General features: G+C 33.5%; 1 protein-coding gene across 1 annotated transcript in view; it reads right to left on the bottom strand.

Moving 5' to 3' along the window:
• Smp_158620 (retinaldehyde binding protein-related) overlaps positions 1-15,609 on the bottom strand; it is a 46,109-nt gene that overhangs the window by 10,008 nt on the left and 20,492 nt on the right. The window contains exons 3-4 of the mRNA XM_018799964.1: positions 8,073-8,217; positions 6,110-6,287 (exon numbers count right to left, since the gene is read on the bottom strand). Of these exons, the coding sequence (XP_018646565.1) occupies positions 6,110-6,287; positions 8,073-8,217 (323 nt within the window). The remainder of the gene's footprint in view (positions 1-6,109; positions 6,288-8,072; positions 8,218-15,609) is intronic.

The following is a 15,609-nucleotide window of genomic DNA, read 5'->3' as shown; positions in this document are numbered from 1 at the left end:
GGTTTAAGTAGATATTAGGAAAACCTTCATGGCCCTAAAACTGTAATATCAATACATTTCACACAGTCAATGATTTTTGGTAGGAAAATTACGTGAATATTGAACTTAAAAAGTTGGAATTTTGAAATTGTTGTTAATAATAACTGAAAACCCTTCATTACTGGTCTGAAGTTGTTCGCCACTATGAATAACAACTGAAAAGGGATTGATTTTGAAAACCGAGAAGGTGACAGACCCCAGAAGGTACAAACATAAAGAGTGAATTCCAACTGATATCCCGCAGAACCCTTTAAGGAAGCAAGAACAATGGAATAATCGTTCAACAACGGCCAAACAGGAGCAGAGAAGGTCAAGACACAGGCCAAATACACAGAAGCAAACAAGCGAACGAAGAAAAAAAATTAGAACTGAAAACTGGAAGTATGTGGACGATCCACCGGAGACAGCAACAATCTAATGAGGTAGAAAGCAAACCAACTTCCAGAGGGAATTAGCAAAATATTCTGGAGATGGAAAAGTTACATCTAGAGGAAATCGCAAAACTGCATCACAAGGCAAGCCCTAACTTGGGATCTTCAATTAAAGAAGAAAAGAGGCAGACAAAGAACAAATGGCGTCGGAAATCTGGCACAGACATCAAAAGAACGAATAGAACTTGGCAGCAATTGGAAAGGAGAGATTAGGATAGAGTTGATTGGAGAATAGTGGTGTGCGGCCTATACTACTCCATGAGGGGTAAAAGGAGTGAGTTAGTAAGTAATCAATTTTAGTTCATTTTGGAAATTTCACCGTTTGTTTCAATAAGGCAAAGATGTAGTTATGTGCCAACGTAGTCCAAAATACCATATAAACCATATTATAAGGAACATCATTTAAAAGTGCACTACTTAAGTATGTCACTTTCTTTTGCTGATTACACCAGAAAAATGAAATAACCATGAAGGTTTTAATTTTTAAAAATATGGGGAGCCGAAAAATGTGTACATGTGGGATACATATAACTTCGATAGATGTTAAAATCTGAACCCGTTTATTACACCGTAACCAATTCTGAAAAATACCATAAAGTGTTAAATCACTAAACTTTAGCTTCTAATGTATTGCTAATGTATTGCTTCTAATGTATTGATTGTACTGCTTAAAATTATTAGAGTGAAAGCAATGCTAGTGGAAATCTATGAACTTTATAAATTTTTAATAACTTCTTTTCTCCTAAACTATATAGTCATGTGATGGTATAAAACGCACATGTGATTTCAGTGCTATGTGCAGCTTATTACCATGGACTGCTTGGACCCCATGCAATGCTACTTGCGATCAACCGCATGGCTGGCAAACACGTACACGTTATTTAGCCCGCTCATCAGAAAAGAGTTATTGTGAGCACATATTTCAAAGTGAAACTGAGTCAAATAATGGCGTGTTACGGGAAATGAGGGAATGTCAGCCAAAAGAAACAGATTGTGATCCGGCTACAATATGTTCAGAGGGTAGAAAAGATGGTATAGAATGTGGTGCAGTTTCGGCATACTACTATAGTGCTGTTGAACATGCATGTTTACCATTCAAATATTTAGGATGTAAAGGTGGTCTTAATCGATTTCCTACAAAAGAAGCTTGCGAAAGTTTATGCATTCCAGCTGTTGAAGCATTACCTAATTGGCGAAGAGAACGGATAGCCTTATTACAATATCAAACAGCCCAATTAGCTTCAGACAGTAATGATTTAAAAAGTCAACAGATTTCTCCGGCTAAACACTGTTCTCAGTTAATGGATCCTGGTTATACTTGCGTGGATGGTAAACCACCACAGAGTAGATGGTAAGTTATAGCTTTATTTATTGTTTAGTCGAGATTTAAGCTTTAAAATTAAGCATTAAATAATTGTTCTATTTCAATCTATATCTTCTCAATTCATGCAAACAGCCTAAGAAGGTTTTCATTTTTATGAACTTTCTTTTATCAAGCTTAACGGATCTGAGTTTACAAAAACGATGTTTTAATAGGACTGTGAAACTTTTACCTTAAGAATAAGTTATTACTAAGAGATATATTGTCGTTTAGACTGATATATGAAAAGAACAAACTAAGAGGGTCTTTATTACATTAAAGTTTTCGATGCTTTTTCAACTGTTGTTAACACGTAATAATACATCAACAAGGTTAAATAACTAAACGACAGTAAATTCAGTAAAATTCAGGGTTATTAGGTAACAATATTTTTGGCCTAAGTCTACTTTTCTCTATTGCCTGGGGAATCTCAGTGATGTAACCCGGAAACTGGTTTATTTTGTAAAGCTATGAAACATTAAAACATCCATAAATAAAATTAAGCTTCATAGTGGAAGATTATGACTCACATTACATGCAGTATTCCTGACGAAGTATAGTAATTTTACTACACAACCTGTATTATGACTAAGATCAAGGCTTGATAATCAAAGGTATTAAGTGTAAACCTGTTTTGTGTAGTATGTAATCACCGATTATACTAGTCCCTTGCTGAATACAGTCAATTAAAAGAACACGATGACGGGAATATATAAAAAAAAACACAGAACGTACACCTGCCTTCAGAAAGTGAAATATGAATAAATCCTTTTAATTCGAACTTAAGGTAACAGTCAAGATTACTTATTTTTAGTTTATTGTAGTTGGACTGGAAAGGATCGCGAATAAGTTATTCTTACAAAGAACAAGTTTGTTATTTTTATATTCTTATCAGTCATATGTAATTTTAAATGAAATCCCTGTTATCATAACTGGATGAATAGTATCATGTTAATTTAGGCAAATGGTCGGTTGTATTGTGCCTTGAGTCAGTCCAGCCTTGGCCGAATGTTTTTATTCCTCTACTAATCAGTGAAAGTAATCACAACCTAACTCTTGCCAGATAACAACATCATTAGTCCTGGATACTTTAATTTAAAAACCTTAGGGCAATTAGCCCACTACGCTTCATCACTCTGTTAACCAGACATCACCTCTTCAAATTCCTTTTGGTTGCTCAAATGATCCGGTTACACAAGAGGGTGTATAGATGGAGAAGAATGAAACAACATATTAGTTAAAAAGCCTGGTTTCAAAAGACTATTAGGGATGTTTAGAATATTAAAATGGGAGTTTGGACAGATGTATTATTACACGTTAGGAGTATTTTGCGATGAATAAAATTTATATCCTCTAAAATATAGTCTTTAGGATTTCAGTTAGCATTTTCTTCATATAAATATTTCATAGAACTACTATAAATATGTGAAGTGATTTCACTAAAAATTAAAGTACGTAGAGTCAGTTTGTGATTTGATGCACTCAATATCGTTTTTGATATAGTTTAGTGTTTAGACTCAAAAAGTTTGTCAATTCTGGTATTCCAGTGCATATATTACCAATGCGTTATTGGGTCAAGATTCTGTACTCCATATTTTCCTACTCAAGTCAATACATTGCATTGTATAACAAACATTCTGCATCCATTTCTGACCAGTTCTATTACTATAGTAAAGTATGTTAATTATCAGTGGTACTTTGAAATAAATCAAAAACTTCGATCAACACCTGGAGAATAATTCGTAATCCCAATACTAACGATTATTTACTGATTTCTTCCTAGGTATTTTTGTCCGCGTCTACGAAGATGTCGTGATTTTGAATACCGTGGTTGTGGTGGAAATGAAAACAACTTTGAAACATATTATGGATGCTTATCTGATTGTCTCCCCTTAGAAATGGAGAAGCTACGACAAATCAATAAGGCACGTATGACCAGCATGCGTAAATACACCAATAACACTTCTATGATTAAAAATAATGCATCAAATAATCATACCGTTATCTCCATAACAAAATCAATGGATGATAAAAATGATGTTGATTCATTAGGTGTAATAGAACTTCAAAAATTAGATGATATATCAGGTCCTAAACAAGACTGCATAATGACTACATGGAGTGGCTGGAGTCCATGCTCAGTATCATGTCCTCATCAAAAGGGTACACAAAGTCGTTGGAGATATATTGAAAAACCATCAATGCATGGTGGAAACTCATGTGGCTCACTTTTTGAAAAACGTGAATGTCATGGGACCTCGTGTTAATAATGAAGAATATACAAAGAAAATTCATTCTTACTGTAAATTCAACAATTGAACATGCTTCTTGAAGCATCGATTATTTTATTCTATCATCAATTGAAAACAAAAAATTCTTTCTAAGTACTCAGAAGTCGGTAAATGATTAGTAATATTCTCCAAAGTATCTTTACTCAGAAATTTGTTTGAGCAATCAAGTTCAAACAAACAATACTTATTTTCATTCAATTCAATGTCTTTATTTACACCTTATATATATATTGCCATTTTTAATAAATAAATTAATATCCTTTTATTTCACTTTTATGCGATTCTGCTATTTACAATTAGCCTATCACTAGGAATTTCAACTTCGAAGTGAACTGTCAATAAGCCATTTGTGTAATACTGAGACTTAACATTAATGTTATGTCAAACTTTTGATAACTCTTAATTTATCTCCGTAATACAATGTGAACTCAGTAAACAATCATAACACTAAACATCTGGTACAGATTTGGATAATCAAGTCATTTAGAAAGCTCTTCATGAGTAACCATTCAACATGGTGAATATCTAACATGAGAACAAAATGATTTCACTGTTTAAGATTACGGTTGAAGTCAAAAGTATTTCAGTGGTTGAAAACGAATCACAATGATTACTAGTAACAATCCAGATAATTAAAAAAAGTCTAACTTTTCTCATAAGTAAACGAAGACATTACAGATACTATTTATTGCTTGATAGTTAAGTCTTTTGAAAACAACATAGAATATAAGGTTGGAGTAACTAATAGAAAACCCCATGAATGATGAAGACAATCAATATTTGATTATAAGGACAATTTGGCGTTGTGTTTAAAATTCTTTATCTTTTTGACGAATAAAACTTCTGATTTAAAAGAAACGAGAGATAATGTTTATGAATAGAGTTTGTTAAGTAAATCAATTTCTGTAATTAAATGCATCCTACTGAGAATCATCGATTAAACTTTCAGAATGTTCTATAATTTCAATATGTTTACATAGATACTATCCTTTAATCAAAGTTTGATTTCAAAAACTAAGTTAAATAGGATTTTTATATTTATAGTTGAAAGTTTTTAAACCAATGAATTAATCGTTATAATATACCCTTATGGGCCAGGGTAATCTTGCACTTATTTTCAGGAGAACCAGATACCATCCAGACTTTCACGCGGCAACCCAAACAGTACAGCTCAATCCCGTTTAACGGGAGAGTCAGACACTGCCCAGGCTTAACCCAAGCAGTACAGCTCGATCCCGCCCTATAGGAGAACCAGACACTATATAGGCTTCAACGCTACAATCTGAACAGCACAGCCCAATCCTGTGGCGCAACCACTCAGGTACCAAGCACCCTGGTGGACCACCAATTAATCGTACATACAATAAATTAACCTAGAAACTCTTGAGAATCCAAGTAAATTAATTCGAAAATTCGATAAACCCGCTTGAATAAAACATGATTATTTTAATTTAGGGTGTAGTTGTTAATCAAATTAATGATATTGCTATATCTTTTATTTACTTAATAATAAATGTGATTTCAAGTGATTACTGACAGATGCGTTGTCACCAGACGTTTATAAAACAACTATTCAGCCACTGCTGATTAACACTAAGAACTGAAATCCCACTCTTATTAATTTTTTAGTAAATGATTCACTAAAAAGTAGTCAATCTTAAATGTAGATATGGTCTGAGAATAGTTGATTAAAATACCGTTTGAAGCAAGCAAATATTCACTAAATTAGGATATTTATTACTTAATGTTCTATCTGTGAAGACAGTTACGAAGGATGGAGTCTATAATCACTGAAAGAATATGAATGTTATGAAGCTTGGAAATGAGCGTGACAATGTCAATAGCTAAGTAAGCATTTGAAACTATAACTTATGATCCGAGTTTAACTGTAACTAATAACAATATAATAATATGAGTACATTATTTAGAGTTATGTTTAATCGATCCAAAATTATATACAAAAAATAGTAAATTTTTCACCAACTCACCGGTACAATCGATCACAAAAACCCATTGTGTAACCCCAGACTTCATACTTTTGATTGCATTTTCAATTGTATATATCAAATGAGTTATTGCATCGTTTGACATATTTCTATTTGAAATAGCTTGAGAAAATGATGCATATATAATTGGACGCCCAGCTTCATCAAATCCTATCTGTCTCTATAAAAAGCATGAATGTACATAGAATAATATATTTAAACGTGGTATATGAAGAACTCGAATTTCTCTGTTTATCAACGTTTCCAGGACCATAACTGTTAGTGTATTTCGGCGTAAGTCATACATGTTTTTGATCATTTAACCTATGAATACTTACTAAGAGTCTTTCTTAACAGTTATCTTCACTGAAATACAAAGTCATTAAGCTTACGAACTGTAATCAGAACAAAATATTCAACATGGATTTTAAATTCAGCTGCCATAAAGTATAATCAAGATACAAAAGCAGATAAAAACTAATATTTCACTATAACCATCGATAGCATTCGATCAGCAATAAGAAGGACTTGATACGCATGACATTGATCACCACCCAGTGATCAATCAATTGTGATTACATCTCAGTCCTACAGGAGGTCGGTCGCGGCCCGAATGGCTCAGTGGTAACGTCTCTGAATGTGAAGCTGGGTGACACGGGATCGAATCCGTCAGGGAGCACCAGTTCCCTCAAGATTACAGGTACACCTTGCTGACGAGTGCCGAGTAGCACGAAATTTGGGTCCAGGGATTCCTGTTGACCACCTCTAACCACCATCTTACCATAACAAACTATACATTGACGAAATCTGATTGATTTAGCCCATGAATTAATGTGATAGTTTGATTTTACTCGTCGATAAAATCATTTAGATTTAATTACCAATATTTTTGGATCAATGTTGTTGTATCTTGACGAGAATAATTAATGTTAAGTGTTGGGATCTATTTATGGACTAATACTATACATATATTTTTATTGTATAATTGTTAAGTAACTAAACTATGTCTATTCATATTACTCTTATTATAAGCTTTATTTTGATCTATTAACTATTATTATACGATTCACCGTTATTAAGTTATACCCAGTCTATTAATTACAGTCTCCCACAATCACACCCACTTTTGGCTAGAAGATTGAACAAATGTTGTTTTCTATTTTGTGTTGTGAAGTTGTTTGTTTGGCTTGTACATAAATAATGTTTGAAATGTATGATTCATGTTGCGGAGGCTGCGATTGATGTTCTGGATTAACAGGCAGGGGAATAGACCAATTAGGACTATAGGTCGTTCGTTCAAGTGTATACGTCATTTGTTGCTCGTTTAATTCCGGGTATCTTAATTTCGCAATGGTATTCTCAGTAATCGTATAGACTAAAGACATGTCAAATATTATTTCAGTCAATCAACAATCACCATCCCATTGTCATTAACTTACTTTCATTTATACTCTTGTCTTTTATATTCTTATCCACTCTTAAACTATACAAAACCTTATTCCCATCAAATCAGTGAATTCGAACGGTCTTAACTGAAACAAGTAAAGAAATTTACGTATTTTGTTGTTGTTATTATTATCTTATTGGCTTTGATCAAACTTTATTTCATTTACAACAATCGACATTTATCAAGTTGTAAATTTCCAATTTAATTTTACAGTAAGTGACTGATTCCTTGACTTGAATCTCCAATACTTACATCTTTAATAGATCTACTGAATGATTTAGGTGGTTTGTTGTATCCATGCATATTAACTAAACTACAATATTTCCACGAGTTGACTTTCTCAAATAATAAAAAGTGCTTCACAACTGCACTAAACTATCTAAACCATGTAATAATCATTTGAAATAATGAAATAACTCCTTAATGAGTAAACTAAATTAAACTAATAAGTGATTTTTTTTTAAAAGTGAATTTGTTTACATGATAGGCGCTAAGGAAGAAATGAAAGATGAAACTTACTAAACTGTGAGTTCCTGGTTGATTATGACAATTTTTACAGTCTGTTAAATCTGGTCGAAATTCCTGGCGCCATTGTATATCTTTACGTATCATTTTTTCTGCAGATTGCAAATCCCAACTACGAGCTTTAAGGAATCTTATAATACTATGAAAAAGGTAAAAAAAAAAACATACGAACAATACATGATTCTTTCAATAATATGGTTTAAACCATGAATATATTTGGGAAAATTGAGTATATATAAGTTGGATGTTCAATAACTCTAATAACACAACTTTTGAAAAGCAGGCTTATTTCATAAGTCATACATATAATTTGTGAAACTGATCAAAATTAAAGTAAAAAAGCAGGTTTACATTTGTGATATTAAACTTATTAAAGGGCAAGAGGGACAACTTTCGAATCTAATTCCACTGAATAAATGATATGATCGTTTTAAATGATTATAGAAGACTTGACCATATTTGATTTTAGCTTAAGCGTAATTAACTTTAGCCATCTGTTATACGTAATTGTCACAAAAGTGCTCATTTGATATTATTTAGTAGAACAAAAGTGCCATTTAAGTTTACATTTATACTTAATTCTATGCGTGTACATGTACATACATACTAACATACTGTTGGATGCTACTGAAAGAAAATAAGCAGATCACACTGTCATTCTTAGTAAAATACGTTTGTTCATCTCAATGTTATATTGTAGTTTAGGCATTGTGGTATGCCGACAAATAATTTAGTTACAGTAAGAATTACATGGACTACATTCTGGACATTCTTGTTTAAATGTTTGTTATCTAAGACTATGTTTTCAATCAAGTTGTTTTATTTTGGCAAGTGCTTTCAACAAAACTATTAAAAGGTGTTGTCTTCGTTACAAATCAAACAATAAGCCTGTACATTAAAGAATTTTCTTCCAAAGTATATCATAGAGATAAAACAATCAGAAATGAGAAAACGCAAAATATCTTTGTATGGTATTGAGAATGTATCAATTGAAAACGAAAAGTTACTTTTATTCATCATAGGGTAATAAAGATAGTGTTAAACATCAAACTATCAAATTTTCACGCTTAACAGGTAAATAAAATCTATGATTGAATTCTAGCTCTTAATCCTGAGACAAACATTATCCCAGTGGCACTATAATTTATGAACAAATTAGTGAAACTTAAGATAGCGCCTTTTGGAGTTTTACCCGATTTTCATCCCAATATATGTCCACAAAGCATTCTCGCATTCCAGTTGGTGTCAGTTCGTAATGAAAACCCTAAGCCTAGACACCTAGCACTAACTCTAGACAGGAACAATTTGGTGAAAGCCTGGAAGAAGTGGAAGGCCATTTCATCCTACTTAGGGACTCATCAGCAGTGCGCATCCACGATCCCGTGCGTGGGATTCTAACTCAGGACCTTCTGTCTCGCGCACAAACGCTTGACCTCTAAACCACTGAGTCGGTAAATCCAACGGTTCTAATGTCCAACTTCAATCAATCCACGAAACTGCGCGACCATCTCCCACTCTCTGAGGTGAATGCTCGTCTCTATCTGGCACGAATTAGTTCTGCTAGTCACAACTTCGCACTCGAACTCCAAGAATTTCCTCACGAACCTAGCCACCAGTGAGCCCATGTTAATAATCAGTATGTCTACGGTGCAATCAAACTGTCGTAGATTTTTCCATTTAAAAACAGAGTAGCATGTAAAAGATTTCAATAGTTTCACCAAATTCATGAAATCTGTTTACAGTTAGCAACATCATTGTTTTCTTTTCCATTTACAAAAACTATTTTCCAACGGGTTAAAAACTAGATGAAAATATATCTTCATGGCTTTAAGCTTGTCCCTATATTTATACTTTTACTGAATTTGAAAGAAAAATGATAGTAAAAAAGATGGCTAAATCGGTATTAAAAAGAGGAAATCTGAGCATAATGAAGTGATTCAATTAAGATTATCACAATCCATCACAGTGATGTAATTGATAGTTTATTAAATTAAGTTTTTTATATTTCAAAAAAGCAACACGGTGCTACTGATCTAATTAAAGACAAGAAGGATATTTAAATATGTGTTTTGCCTACACTGTGAAACTGAACCAAACTGAATCAAATATGAATAGTCACGGAGACAAAGAGATAGGGAAATTTCCTCATGCTTCGGTTAGGATTCCTCCCCATACTTTGACTTTCCTTCTTTCTACATTACTATCACTTAGTAAGGATGTTAACATTGAAATGGGTTATAAATTTCTGACATCAAAATTCTATTATATAAGAAATATGATGTAAACATCACTATAAATCATTGATGGCTACTAATGGCCACTTCTAATTTGCTTTTAACAACTAAATTCTTTTCAATCACAAGAATAAGAGATAAGTTGAATTTTATCATCTCCTAACTCCATAACTGTAGGTTTACTTAATATGGAGATAAACACACTGTTTGTGATAGAGAAGATTAATCTGCTTCACAACGTTGGTAATTGCAAAGGATCAAGACAAAGGTACATTATTATAGAAATTACAGGATGAAATTATAACATTTCGCCACATGACTATTCAGCAGGGAACTCTCGTAAGACCAACCTCGTAGAATAATCGAAGTTGATGTTGAACAGAAATCACCTCAATATTCCTGAATGCTGAGAAATGACTAGCTTAAATGAAATTTCAAATCTTTTTCTGGCTCCATCACAAAATGAATAGCTCTTTGATGTTGAACAGACTGTTAACCTGTTAAATAAGTCGGCCAGCCTCAGGATTCATCACTTCTCAACATAGAGGTCTACGAACTAGGTTTTTCTAGCCCTAAACTTAGAGCATCATAGTATATTGATCAAGGATTTCTGAGTAAAAGTAATCTTGATCACTTAACATGTACTTAGCATAAATTGATGACTAAATATTATTCAAATATTATTTTGTCTTTGAAAGAGTTCCTCAACAGAGCTCGATTTCAACCCTATATAATTCATCAGCTTTCTTAAAACAATAAACAACTATTCGACTGTTTATTTGAAATCTAGCATCCACTATTTTCTAATTGTAATTAGTTCGTTATGATGGATAATAGTCAAACATTATCTATGTTTGCTATCTAACTAGACTAGCTACAATGCTAGCCGTACAAGTCATATATTGACAATAAAATGCTTAAAAAACTGAATCTCATAAAAAGCTATCTCTTTAAAAACCTCCTAAATAAAGAAGTGAGTTTGCGTATAAACTCTTCTGTGTGATTGTGTATAATATGGTTTATATGACAGTAAAATTCAATTCAATCACTATCATAGAGTTGAGATCATGAGTCAATTGAAGCTAGACCTCCATGGGAAGTCCTATTGTGGGACTCCTCAGCAGTGAGCATCCACGATCACTATCAGTTTTAAATTCAAATTTTAGTAAGTTTACAAATAGGCATTAAAATTACTTATCATTTATTTCCTAGTTTGATCGATCATTCTGAAAAATGATCCTTAAAAAGAATAAATTTACACGTACCAATTTACTGAATACGAGACATAAATACTTTCGCAAATAAAAGCAACTTTATTATATCTGATCAATGATTTTATTCCATATAATTATTGTACTAGTAGACTTAACTACCCTTATGTACTAAAACGTTAATGACTTCCATGTTTGTAAATGGAATTAAACTAAAAATGAATTGCTTTAACGATTCGTTATACATAATGGGTGTGCCTAGTAATTCAATGCAAATATTTATAATTTGAAAATTATCTATAATTACGTCAATTAAAGAATCAATATAATTGGAATCGTAACACTATAAACTATCATTATTTATAATAGAAGCTCTGAAATTAATATTGGAATTGATTTGTAAAATGCAAGTTTGAATAATTTTGTCTGCTTAGCGTTTTTTTAGCGAGTTGGTTTTCTACGGGATGGGGTCTCTAATCCCATGCCCAACCCTCTTCCTTTACCCGGGCTTGGGACCGGCAGTAGCCCTTGGAAGAGCTACAGGCGGAGAAGACGACCAGCATAGCAGCAGCCTCAGCAGCAGTAGGTCTCAATATAAACAAAGGGAAAAGTAAGACTCTGTGATACAACACAGCATGCACCAATCGAATTACACTTGACGGAGAAGCTTTGGAGGATGGGGAAACCTTTACATATCTGGGCAGCATCATTGATGAACACGGTGGATCTGATGCAGATGTGAAGACGCGGATTGGCAAATCAAGAGCAGCATATTTACAACTGAAGAACATCTTGAACTCAAAACAATTATCAATCAACACCAAGATCACTATTTTCAATACAAATGTCAAGACAGTTCTACTTTATGGGGCGGAGAAAGCCATCATCCAAAAGATACAGGTGTTTAAATTAAAAGATCTAACTTGAAGTTATCAGGATAGTATTCAACAGTTTGTTCAGAACTCTTCAACAGAATATAATTATTTTCTCTCTTGTATAATAAGCACTTCATGCAAATTTCTCACAAGTAAAAATAGTATCATTAGGGTTTAGGATTTAGATAATTAAAAAAATGAAATTGTTTTTATCAATTACTGGCATTACTGAATAAGCTATAGAAATGGAGGCGAAATGAACATCTATTTCAATCTATGTTGAAACATCTTGAGAACTTGAATAACCATCTCTAAAAATTGGAAGCCTAAATTCGATAAGCTTTTAGCTAGTGAAATACAGTTCAACAACTTGATAACAACAATATAACTTACATTCATCTCAAAAAGAGCTACGTACTAATAAATTCTTATCAATACGTTAAATTATTCATTCGCAAACATCGATTCCGGTCATTTATGAAATAGTTGAAAGCGTGAGTCAATTGAAGCTAGACCACCAGGGAAAACTTGGAAGCACTGGGGCAACCGTTCACTAAATACTAAATGTTAAATACTAAATCTCCACAAAACCCCTTCTGTTCATAAATAATAATCATATACTCACTAGTGACTGACTTCGAGAGGTATATCCAGGAGTTCTAGTGAGAAGCAGTGACCAGTGGAGTTCAAACCACGTGTGTTGTGAGATATCAACTTACTGAAGACATTGGTGAACGGTTGCTCAACTTCGTGGATTGGTTGGAGTTAGACATAAACACCATCGGATGCCGGCCGGCTGAGTGGTCTATCGGTTAAGTGCTCTGGCGCGAGACTAGTAGGTCCTGGGTTCAAATCTCGCTCGCGAGACGGGGTCGTGCATGCGCACTGCTGAGGAGTCCCATAATAGGACGAAACGGCCGTCCAGTGCTTCCAGGTTTTCGATGGTGGTCTAGCTTCAATTGACTTACGCTTTCAACTATGAAAATACTAAATCTCCACAAAACCCGTTCATTTATGAAATATCTACATCATATGATGCTGTGTAATAAAATCGGTTGAAAAAATGTTGAAGCCATGATTATGTTAATTATATTCGGTTAGTCAGTTTTGCAGTCATAAAATTAATTCGAATTATGCGAATCTTAAGAACCACTAGAAGTTTCGATCGTGGATTAAGAAAACGAAGATTATCAGAACTATGTGGTATATAATAATACCTAGAGTCCTGATTGGTCCATTCCCCTGCCTGTTAATCCAGAACACCAATCGCAGCCTCCGCAACATGAACCATACATTTCAAACATTATTTATGTACAAGCCAAACAAACAACTTCAAAACACAAAATAGAAAACAACATTTGTTCAATCTTCTAGCCAAAAGTGACTGTGATTGTGGGAGACTGTAATTAATAGACTGGGCATAACTTAATAACGGTGAATCGTATAATAATAGTTAATAGATCAAAATAAAGCTTATAATAAGAGTAATATGAATAGACATAGTTTAGTTACTTAACAATTATACAATAAAAATATATGCATAGTATTAGTCCATAAATAGATCCCAACACTTAACATTAATTATTCTCGTCAAGATACAACAACATTGATCCAAAAATATTGGTAATTAAATCTAAATGATTTTATCGACGAGTAAAATCAAACTATCACATTAATTCATGGGCTAAATCAATCAGATTTCGTCAATGTATAGTTTGTTATGGTAAGATGGTGGTTAGAGGTGGTCAACAGGAATCCCTGGACCCAAATTTCGTGCTACTCGGCACTCGTCAGCAAGGTGTACCTGTAATCTTTAGGGAACTGGTGCTCCCTGACGGATTCGATCCCGTGTCACCCAGCTTCACATTCAGAGACGTTACCACTGAGCCATTCGGGCCGCGACCGACCTCCTGTAGGACTGAGATGTAATCACAATTGATTGATCACTGGGTGGTGATCAATGTCATGCGTATCAAGTCCTTCTTATTGCTGATCGAATGCTATCGATGGTTATGGTGAAATATTAGTTTTTATCTGCTTTTGTATCTTGATTATACTTTATGGCAGCTGGATTTAAAATCCATGTTGAATATTTTGTTCTGATTACAGTTCGTAAGCTTACTGACTTTGTATTTCAATATTTATATTTCAATCTATACATTTCGAACAATCTGATCACACATAGTATACTTGTTAAGAACATTTATAAATAAAAAATAAAAGGTCAACTAGACTGGAAATGGGGAAGGGATAAGAGTAGACAAGGATAATAATAATAAAAATAATATGAAACCTAATCACTCTGGCTAATAAGCTACTATTACCAGGGTAGGCTTAAGGTGAGAACAAACTGTTTTTGTATACACAAAGGCGGTTTGAATTTTCGTATGTCTAAAGCTTCAATAAACCTTAGTATACGCCCTTTTACACTTTTATACAACACTACAAAAGCCGATTTAGGATCAGTTTTATGGCCTGTTTCGATAATATGTTTAGCAATAGAGGATGATGGATGTTTATCCTCTACTCTTATTGGGTCATTTGATTATCAGAAGGGGTTTTGTGGAGATTTTAGTTATTTTATAGTTGAATTCTTGAGTCAATTGAAGCTAGACCAACATGGGAAGTCTAGAAGCACTGGACGGCCGTTTCGTCCTTAGCAGTGCGCATCCACAATCCTGCCTCGCGAGATTCGAACCCAGGATCTGTCAGTCTTGCGCGCGAGCGTCTAACCTCTAAACCGCTGAGCCGGTCGACATCCAACAGTATTAAAGTCTAACTTCAACCAATCCACGAAATTCAGCCACCGTCCACCATTGTCTTCAGTGAGTTACTATCTCATAACAGACCCAGTTGAACTCCACTAGTCACTGCTTCTCACTAGAACTCCATGAAATACTTCTTGAAGCCAGTCCCTAGTGAGCATAGAAGTTTATCATCATAACTAAAATAGGTTATGAATAATTTTTTGCACATATTATATACGATATCTGTGTACTTAGGTAAACAAGCTTGTTAACAATATGAATTGTGATTGTTAAATAGTTTTTTTTTCAAAAAAGTTTATCAACTGTAAATTATCATTTCCAATGAAAAATTTTTTTTATCTTTTTTTTTGTTTGTAAATTTCTTTAAATCCCAAATTACTTAATAAATCAATTGAGAAGTAATATGAATATTCATGTGATTGATAAACATTTTGATTGTAGTA

Source organism: Schistosoma mansoni (assembly GCF_000237925.1).
Source record: "Schistosoma mansoni, WGS project CABG00000000 data, supercontig 0142, strain Puerto Rico, whole genome shotgun sequence".
NCBI lineage: Eukaryota > Metazoa > Platyhelminthes > Trematoda > Strigeidida > Schistosomatidae > Schistosoma > Schistosoma mansoni.
Note: the sequence above shows the minus strand (reverse complement) of the source record. Positions and strands in the feature narration are given on the sequence as shown.